Source organism: Sinocyclocheilus anshuiensis, unplaced genomic scaffold (genome assembly GCF_001515605.1).
Source record: "Sinocyclocheilus anshuiensis isolate Anshui unplaced genomic scaffold, SAMN03320099.WGS_v1.1 scaffold627, whole genome shotgun sequence".
Classification (NCBI taxonomy): domain Eukaryota; kingdom Metazoa; phylum Chordata; class Actinopteri; order Cypriniformes; family Cyprinidae; genus Sinocyclocheilus; species Sinocyclocheilus anshuiensis.
The window spans coordinates 1,658,368-1,668,892 of record NW_015549703.1 but is presented as its reverse complement, the minus strand read 5'-3'; the positions used below and the strand labels follow the sequence as shown (position 1 = coordinate 1,668,892).

At 35.4% G+C, this 10,525-nt stretch overlaps 1 protein-coding gene across 1 annotated transcript in view; it reads right to left on the bottom strand.

The window, feature by feature from the left end:
* The window catches only part of LOC107660610 (receptor tyrosine-protein kinase erbB-4-like), a 391,742-nt gene that overhangs the window by 55,068 nt on the left and 326,149 nt on the right, over window positions 1-10,525 (bottom strand). Inside the window, exons 15-17 of the mRNA XM_016449970.1 lie at window positions 8,876-9,030; window positions 6,396-6,440; window positions 432-564 (exon numbers count right to left, since the gene is read on the bottom strand). Of these exons, the coding sequence (XP_016305456.1) occupies window positions 432-564; window positions 6,396-6,440; window positions 8,876-9,030 (333 nt within the window). The remainder of the gene's footprint in view (window positions 1-431; window positions 565-6,395; window positions 6,441-8,875; window positions 9,031-10,525) is intronic.

The following is a 10,525-nucleotide window of genomic DNA, read 5'->3' as shown; positions in this document are numbered from 1 at the left end:
ATTTCTGTTAACCTCATGGGTGTACAGAAAAAACAACTGGTCTGAATATGGATCTGGAAAGGTGGAGTGAGGCTCACAAACTGCCTTGTGTAAAGCAAGCAGAATACAATGACTAGACCAGCATAGGTTCCTTTTTCAACTTATGGAACACTAAATTTAATCAGGAAATGACCTGACTCATCTCCTCTTGCTGGTGGGTACTTCCTCTCAAGGAACCATCTCAAGAGACATACAGAGTGCCAAGGGTCATAATCGCTTCTCTGGTTTCTTGTTCTGTTTCTGATTTGCTCTCAAGTTCCTTTGGGTTTTCAGGCCCCATGAAATTGCCTGAGAGAAGAGTCTTTAGGATGTTTTTTGTCTGTTTTCTGAATCCAAGATTGAACAAAAAAAATGGTAAAAAAAACAGGAAAAGAAGATGGACTGTGTCTAACCTCAGTCTCCAAGAAGCGTCTCAAGGCTCTCTTCTTCTTGATGCTCTTCCTCCTCACTGATATGGCAACACTCAGGCCCACGATAATCACCACAAACAATCCTCCAATAACCCCAGCCGCAATGAGGGGAGTCCTGAGGGAAACACATGGGAGAAAACAAACATTAGCCATAAGCAATAACAATAAAGTACTAGGTAATTGGTCCCATAACACATAAACCAGTGCTTCGTAACTGGTTCTGCGTCATGACCAAGATATGTTAACATCAGACTTCCTTAAAATTAAACATGGGAATGTATAAATAAATACAAAAACATTAATTTATTTATGTAATTATTTTCAGTACCGGTCAAAAGTTTAATGTTTTTGAAAGAAATATCTTATGCTCACCAAGGCATAATATCTAGTGAAAACAGCAATATTATTGCAATTTAAAAGAACAGTATTTTAATATATTTTAAAATGTGTTTGTGCGATGACAAGGCTGAATTTATAGCAGCCATTACTCCAGTCTTCAGTATCACATGATCCTTCAGAAATCATTTTAATTATTCTAATAAACATTCAAATAGAAAACTGGTACTTAAATTGTATTAATATTTCACAACATTACAATTTTTACTGTATTTTAGAACAAATAAATGCAGCTTTGGTGAGACTTCTTTCAAAAAAACAAATATCATTCCAATTTTTTGACCAGTGTATTTATTTATTTATTTATTTATTTATTTGTTTGTTTACTAAATTGAACATATTCAGAAAAACTCAACAGTCAACAGACTTGTCTGTATAGTTGAGAGCCACTGACATACATACTATAGGAGAACAAAAGAACAGAACAGATCAGTAGAGAAAGCCATCAGAGAAGGAGGCTGAGAATTGCCAATATCCCACAAATGAGCAGGAATCTGAACAAAGCCTTCCTCTCAGACAGAAAAGAGATATTTGGGTGGATGCGCTTGCAAAAAGCCTTCCCAACTGCTGTCATCTTGCATCAGCCTTCTCTGGGCTGTACTTTGAGCTTTCAGTTTGAATCTCTATCAGAAAGTGTCCCCTTAGCATTAATGAAAGGCCTAATTCAGTTAGCATGGAAGAAGGCAGCACTAAATCAGCACCGACTGCATACAATACACAGCTCATGCTGTCCTATTACAGGCCTTTCATTAAGATCCAACTCTTCAGACTGCCAATCTTACTTTCTAATTGTCTCTGCACCACTTTATCCTTATTTCTAACATCACATAGATATAGAGTCAGAAGGATGGGACAAAAAATTGTCCCAGGCCCCAAGTATAAAGTCTTCTTTTTAATTTTTCAGAAAAAAAAAGATGTAAGCTGTATACACACAGAACGTGCTTATGTTCCAACCGTGCTATTTTTTTAATTATTTGTCTAGATAAACACACATTAGATGGGCATCTTTGGCATTTTACATCTCAAAGTTGGATCCAACATTGCATTTTTTTTTAAAAATATCACATTAAATACAAAATAACTACATTTTTATGCAGACACAGAATGTTTCTGATTGGCTAGAAAAGTGCAGACTGGCCTAATTTATTTATTTTTTTTGCTTTTGCACTTTACAGAATAATAATTTCTCAAGGCACTTATTTCAGTGATATCTGACAGGTTGTAGGACATTTTTTATTCAATAAAACAAATCCCTTACAGCATATTTAATATCTTAATTACGGCAGACTGGCAACAAGCCTGGGCTTAAAATGCATCTTGGGACCATTCCGTATTATTCTGTTCTGTTGTGCTTGTCCAGTTGCTTCCTGTGAGTATAGCTCTGTAAGGAAGGGTTTAGTGCCTTCAAATTAGGTGTTTGTGTTAGGTCTTCCCTTCTGTATAAATTTAGAACTGTAAGTTTGTAGAATAGAAATGAAATCCCACCCAATAAGGCGAGGACAGTGAAGCATTGCCCAGGCATGATGAGCGATAGACTGCTAGATTATCTCTGGGTGAGATGAGAATCTCTCCCGTTAATTCGATATTGATCTGCAGTCACAATACAAAGCTTATGAGCCACGGAGACCATAGCCAATCACCATACCATCACCCTCCAAAGCCTGTGCGAGTGTATAGATCCCACATGCGTGAGGGAGCTTCTCTCGCACTGACAATGAGCAGGCAATTATGTTGATGCTGCATTGCTGTCAGCACGTAGCGTGGCACTGCCGTATATTGCAGGGGAAGGAGGACAGGATGTCTGACATCTTGTTTTATGTAACCTGCCATGTCTTTTCCAAATGTGCAAGAGAGAGTCTGGAGAGAAACACTTAGAATACACATTACAGAGAGCTTAAACTGGGATTTTTGAAAGGCTGGTGGAGATTCTGATGTCCTAGACAAGATAAGACACAACCCACCCACCCCACTTATGTGGAATTGTATTATATTAGAAGAAAAATAATACATACATAATTTAATAATGTGATATAATCTATCTATCTATCTATCTATCTATCTATCTATCTATTAAAATATTATATATTTATAACATTTTAAATAAGATATAAACAATATACAACCATTCAAAAGTGATGTTTGTGATTTTTTTATTTTTTATTTTTTAAGAAATTAATACTTTTATTCCGCAAGGATGGACTATACTGATTAAAAGAGAGAGTGAAGACATTTAAAATTTCTATTTCAAATAAATGCTGTTATTGTGAACCTTCTGTTCATCAAAAAAATCCTGAAAAAGGTATCACTGTTTTCGCAAAAATATTAGCCAACACAACTGATTTCAACATCGATAATAATTAGGAATGATTCTTAAGTACCAAATCAGCATATTAGAATGACTTCTGAAGGATCATGTGACACTGAAGGTGTTATGGCTGCTGAAAATTATTAGCTATGCCAGCACAGAATTAATTACATTTTAAATGTATTAAAACAGAAAAACAGTTGTGTAAAATTGCAATAATATTTCACAATATCACTGTATTTTTGATCAAACCAATGCAGACATCACCAACATAAGAGACTTCTGAATGAAAATGCATGTCGACAATGTATGTCTTTTGTGACAGTACATAGAAGTAGTAATATATATACATATAAATATACATCTCAAAAATTAGAATATCGTGGAAAATGTCATTTGTTTTTGTAACATTTCAAAAAGTGAAACTTTCATATATTCTAGATTCATTACAAGTAAAACATTTAAAATTTTTTTAAATTTTGATGATTAGGGCTTACAGCTCATGAAAGACAAAAATCCAGTATCTCAAAATATTAGAATATTTTCTAAGATCAATCAAAAAAAGGATTTACAAAACAGAAAAGTTCTAGTTCTTTAAAGTATGTTCATTTATGCACTCAATACTTGGTCGGGGCTCCTTTAGCACAAATGACAGCATCAGTGAGGTGTGGCATGGAAGCGATCAGCCTGTGGCACTGCTGAGGCACTATTGAGGGATCAACTGTTTCTCATCTTTCTCTTAAAAATATCCCATAGATTCCATATGGGGTTCAGGTAAGGCATGTTGGCACAATCAAGCACAGTAATATATCAGCAAAAGCACTTGGAAGTGACTTTCATGAGCTATAAGCTCTAATCATCAAAATTAAAACAAAAAAACTTTTGAAATTTTTTAATTTACATGTAATGAATCTAGAATATATGAAAGTTTCACCAGCAGCAATAATCTACAACTACAGCAATAACCAACAGCAGCAGCAATTCAGCAGCAGCGTAGCAGATCTGTTCCACCAAGACCAAATACATTAACACTGTCATATCCATCACCATGCTAAAATGTTCAGAGGGTTGTCATGATTGAAATATATATATACACAATTAAAATAAGAAATCATAAATTAAATATACTTTCAATGTATGGATAAATATACAAATGTCTTTAAATGGTCACTCATGCTTTTTGTTGTAAAGACATCATCTGTATAAGCTCTAATCATCAAAATTAAAACAAAAAAACTTTTGAAATTTTTTAATTTACATGTAATGAATCTAGAATATATGAAAGTTTCACTTTTTGAAATAAGTTACAAAAACAAATTAACTTTTTCACGATATTCTAATTTTTTGAGATGCACCTATATATATATACTGTATATATATATATATATATATAGTTCAGTCATGAAACTCTAGATGGTACACAATTAAAATAAGAAATCATAAATTAAATATACTTTCAATGTATGGATAAATATACAAATGTCTTTAAATGGTCACTCATGCTTTTTGTTGTAAAGACATCATCTGTATCTGACTCTACAGGCTGTTGTGAATGTTGGCTATCACTCGCCTCTCACCTAGTCCACACTAGAGATGTTCACCTCTCTCCTGAGCTTGTTTGGTCTCCAAGGATAGCACTGTGTTTTATCAGGATTACTCCCTGCAGCCTTTACTCTGATAGTCTGTCCAAACAAGCAGCATACACTCTTGTTCTATAACACACTATTATGACAGAACAGAACTATGTGTATGTGTGTAAGAGAGAAATCGAATAGTCTTCATAAAAGGCCTGGTCCACATTACAGCTTATTCTGGCCAAAAATCATCATTAGAAGTGTTCAATGAAGAACCTCTAAACAAGACTAAATATCCCAGTGGACATAAACATATGTGCTCTGTCTGCAAGCATCTAAAGAGAGCCAATCAGACTGAAGCTTGTGAGAAGCTTTTGCCCTAGTTGTTTTCAATATGCATCAAGTAGTCCGTGAACCGTTTGTGGTTGTGACGTCTAAGGCCAAGACAAATGATTTCTAGCTTCGGCTTCTCTGCCCTGCCAGGACTGTGTGTAACATAATGGCAGATCTGAAACAGCAAATGCATTTGCTCTGAGCAGTTAATGGTATTTTGTTCCAGCTCTCCCATGAGAGCAAAAGAAAGTGATATCAATTTATCAAACATGCCATGAAGCAAATGTGTGCGCACACACACACACGCGCAGGCCTCACAGCAGCACATTAATCACAGAACTGTGGCCTGGTCATTATATAACATTCCTTTTCCCCATCTCGCATTCTTGTGCTAAAGCAGAGCTGTATGTTGAAAGGCAGCTGGTGTTAAAACAATGAGCCATGTGTGTTAATGATGTCATCAGCGCAGGAATGAGCCAATCAGATGCAGCTGGGTTTGACAAACCGAGAGCGTTGTACTGTACAGTGGGAAACTACTAGTGAAATTCTTCTATTTTGTGTGCTTTTCTCATTCAGTATAACAATGTTTGAATGAAAACTTGATCAAAATCACAAATTTGCTTTTTAAGTGAGTTACCTAAAAATTAAAATAAAAAAATGTAAACATTAAATTAGCTATTAAATATTACAATTACAATTATTTCTATCAGTGCTTTTCTTTGCAACTTTTGAAAATTAAAATGTTTTTTAAATTTTTTTTTCCAGAGATTTCCAATGTAGTCTTAGACATTTGCTTGTGTATAGAAGCCTTGCAACTAAATTTCTGCTATGACATAACTCTGTGTGGTGTCAAGGATCTCCAGACACAGTGATTCTCTATTGATGCCAGTGTGATTAGAATCAAGTGCTGGACATTGGGCAGAACACCAAAATAGATGTCATGAATAAATGATGGCTTAAGGGAGGCCAAGCGAGACAGAAAATAAAGATGAGAGAGAAACTGGTGCCAAGATTCTGACCTTGTAAACCTTCTGACAGTAGAAGTCACTGTGTATGTGTAGTATGTGTGTGTGTGTGTGTGTGTGTGTGTGTGAAAGTAGTGCTGCTACAGGACATAATTGCTGTTTGAGTTTAGACTTGTAGTATGTAAAATGAAAATTATTTTATATTAAAAGTGCGTGTTATTGGAGTTGCGGGTGACACTAGTTCGAGTCCCAACTCCTGGTTCTTTCCTGGTTATGTACCCCTCTCTACCCAACCAATGTTTATTTTCTGTTCTCTTATTCTCCTGTCCATTAAAGGTGAAAAACACTCAAATATGTATACAAATGTGTGTACCTGTCCATCATGCCAATACAGTCTTGCAGACGAGGTCCTGTGCATCTGAAACAATAAAGAATATGAATGAAAATAAAACATAAAATAAGTAAACATATAAGACAGTTACACACTCACACACATATTTACTTAGCTATCTAAATGGGGTCATTCCATATACTTCTATTGTCTTTATATACAGCTAGTTATAAACAGTGTTGGGCAAGTTACTCTGAAAATGTAATCAAATTACTGATTACTGATTACTCCTTTTAAAAGTAATCACGTTACTGTTCTGATTACTTTATTTCAAAAGTAATTAGTAATTAGTTACATTACTAATTACGTTACTTTTTTCTCCATGAAATTTATGAAATCCCAGCATACACGCTCCCGATAAATATTTGTTATTAAAGCATCAATATTCACAGAACACTTATTTTTAACTAAAGCAAGCGGCTGCTGCGTGCATGGTTTGGCATGGTAGAATGCCAGCAAAGAGCGCTGCATTTATAATCTCTAAAATACATCTCAGTTCATCGCAATCTCACAAATCTCTGTTATAACACAATAAACATATGCATAATGAATCTTTCATAATGTCTACAATTCGTGTGTTATAATGAGAGGATTCGTGAGCACGCAAATTTCAGCACTGCATTGCTCAACGCTGCAAACACGTGTTATAGCCTAAATAGAAACTCTGCATACGCTTGCACCTGTTAATCGTTTATATTTTATATTAGTTCATGTTGCTTTTGTGCAATAGATGAATAACAATTTATTTGTTTTAGATATTTTATGTTTAGATATTTCTATTTTGCGGGAGTCCCGTGAATCATTTTATTCTCCCGCATCCTGCACACACACACACACACACACACACACACACACACGAGTCTCTGCACTCGCCTATCAAGTCTTGTCCCGCGCCACGCTGTTGCGTCGAGTCTCACGGGAGCAGGTCTCTAATCCACTGGCGCTTGACTCGACAGTGCGTGAGCTACCTTTTTACAATCTCTAGATTATAAAACACTGCAATCTGTCAGCAATGTAACGCGGCAGTAACGTATAGAGACCTCGGCTTGTAACTATACTCTAATTACTATTTTGAAAATTATAACGCGTTAAATTACTCCGTTACTAAAAAAGTAATCAAATTACAGTAACGCGTTACTGCCCAACACTGGTTATAAATTATTTAACTTGACTCTAACAGAAAACCTTCTGCATTTTTTCCATTTTAAAACAACATTTGTATTTTTTTATGTACTTTTTATACCATTTATACAAATGAGGATGTTCCAAAAAGGACCACTTCTAGGTACAAATTTGTCCCCAACATATGGTTTGGTACATACATACACAGATACACACACATACTGTATAAATAGACAGATATAAATATATATGTATAAAGTATTATATTTTAAAAGTATCCATATTTATATATCTGTATGTAACTATTTATACCTGTACATTTATGGTCTTCATAGCAATAAAAGTGCTGCACTTTTTCAAATAGCAAAAATTGCTGCAAAAATGTATGCAATGTCTCCAATTAACTTTTTTGATATTTACACATGAATTACTGTATCAGGGTCTTAAACTAAGAATCAATGAATTGAAAAAGACAGTTTGAAAATATTCTTAAAAACAAATCATACAGCATCTAACAGCAACATTCTTCCTATTGAAGTTTAAATCAGAGATGCTGTTTACATCAAAGTCCTCCATCTAAACCCTCTCATACTCGCAAGACGAATAAAGATTGTCAATCTAATCTAATGACTATCTTTAGGCAACTTAACGATCAAATAAAAACACATTACAATCATCTCAATCCTCCTTAATTTTATATTGCCACAATTCATCACTAATCTATCAGTGCTAGACCTATTTTAATAACCCTGTCTCTTCTGTCTTTTCCTTGATGTCTGAGTTCCCGCCCTTCCATCCTGATGCTCACAGCTTTGTCGGTTTGTCAGCTCGCCTCTAGCGTTTCAAAGCTCAACGTCACTAATCGTACCTGGCTGACAGAGATCACAGATACGACAGTCAGCAGTTGAGGGCTTTCATGTGACACAGGAAGGCAGAAAAGTGAATCCGTGACTCAGTGTGAAGATTCCTTGAGCGGATAATGTTTTTCTGCAGGAAATCTGAGCCGTCTCTCATGTAACCCCAAGGGGCTGAGGTTAAGTTGCAGGTGCCCAGCCGGATAAATTCGGAGAGCTTGATGGGTATCATTTAGACTAAAGTTGGATGGCAGAGACGCAGCAAGGGCAAACTCCTTCCTCTAAAATTAATGATGCTTTATGCACAGCCAGCTCCGAGGACACAAATGCTGTAAAAAAGGGTCAGTGCACTGACAAATAGGCTATGCGAACTTCCTGAGGCTAGAACTGACGTGGCAAACAAGCACAGGAAGTAGCTGGACCGCTATAGATATATTTCCCACACACATTCACAAATTGCAAACATTTAACAAACACTTTCAATACCCCTGGGTACAGTTGACATGGCAGGGGTGACACTCATTGTTGGCCTCAGCATATTTGAAGATGAAGCTGTTTGCTCCCTGTAGGCCATCAGGGCATTTCTCCACACAGTTGGGTCCGTCTTTAAAGTGAAGACATTTAACACAGTGATCAGGACCCTGCAAGAGAGAAAGAGAAAGAAGAGAAAAGAGACACATAAAATACCAGCAACTACGGATAATAACCATCCCTCACCACACACACAATGACCATAACAATCAGCCGGCGCAGGATTTATAGCAGTAATATGGAGAGAGGAGGCCGAAGAGAGGGAATGTTAGCTTGGATATCAATATGAGTACCCTTAGAGTCATCCAAGCACCTCCTCAACCAGAAAGACAAATAACGCTTCCTGGACAATAGGAAGAGATGCTCCGTATTGTTCTATTAACACACACGGCACCCACATAACCTTGAGGAACATCTGTATGCGAGTGTATATGTCTGTGCTCATTGAGACCGAGGCAGATATGTGTTTCTTTATGAGCCAATCTCTTGTGAGAGATGAATAAATGCCTTGCAGCAATTACAGCTGCTCTTCATTTCACGCTGTAAACCGCCTCTGATGCAATAAAGCGGAAGACGGCACCCAGACACGGCCGTGAGAGACAGGCAGCATGCAACAGACACCGCTTCAGGTCCACCAACCTACAGTTTTCCATCAGTATTAAAAGGCATACACTACTGTTCAAATTTTTGCTGTCAGATTTGTCTTTTTTAAAGAAATGAATACTTAAATTAGTAAAGAAGCATTAAAGTGACAGTGAAGACATTTATAATGTTACAAAAGATTTCTATCTAAAATAAATGCTGCTCTTTTGAACTTTCGATTCATCAAAGATTTCTAAAAAAAATTAACATGATTGCCCCCCAAAATTAAGCAGCATCATAAGAATATTAAATAAATAAATGTTTTTTAATTGCATTTTAAAATATATTACATAGTATATTAATATTAATTGTAATCATATTTCACAATATTATTGTTTTTACTGTATTTTTATTTTAAAAAGCCTGCTGAGCATAAAAGACTTTTAAAAACTAAAAAAAAAAAAATCTTACAGGCCTCAAACTTTTGAACGGTAATATAGTTGGAAATAAAAAATAGACATTAACTAAAAATAAAATAAAGTAAAATAAAATAAAATGAATAAAATGGTTACACTTTATTGTAAGGTGTCCTTGTTACAGTGTAATTATACATTTAATTACTGAGTAATATCAATTAACAACATGTATTTACTATAGGGTTAGATTTAGGATTAGGGTTTGGTTTAAGGTTATTGCATGTAATTATGCATAATTTTGTGCTAATACTATAGTAATTACGTGTAACAAGGACACTTATATTAATAAAACTTATTTTATTTACAATATTAAAAAAACTATAATAGTAAATACTTAAAAAACACTGGTCCTGAACAATACGTTCACTGTATAGCCCAGGCAGGGCCGTTTCTAGCCAATTTGACGCCCTAGGTGAAATCCCTATTGCCCCCCCACCCAATTATATATATAATATATATATATATAATTCTTTTCAGACACCAGTTGCTTGTCACATTCAAATTGGTTGTCATAGTAACGACACTAATTTGTGGAGATTCAGTGCAT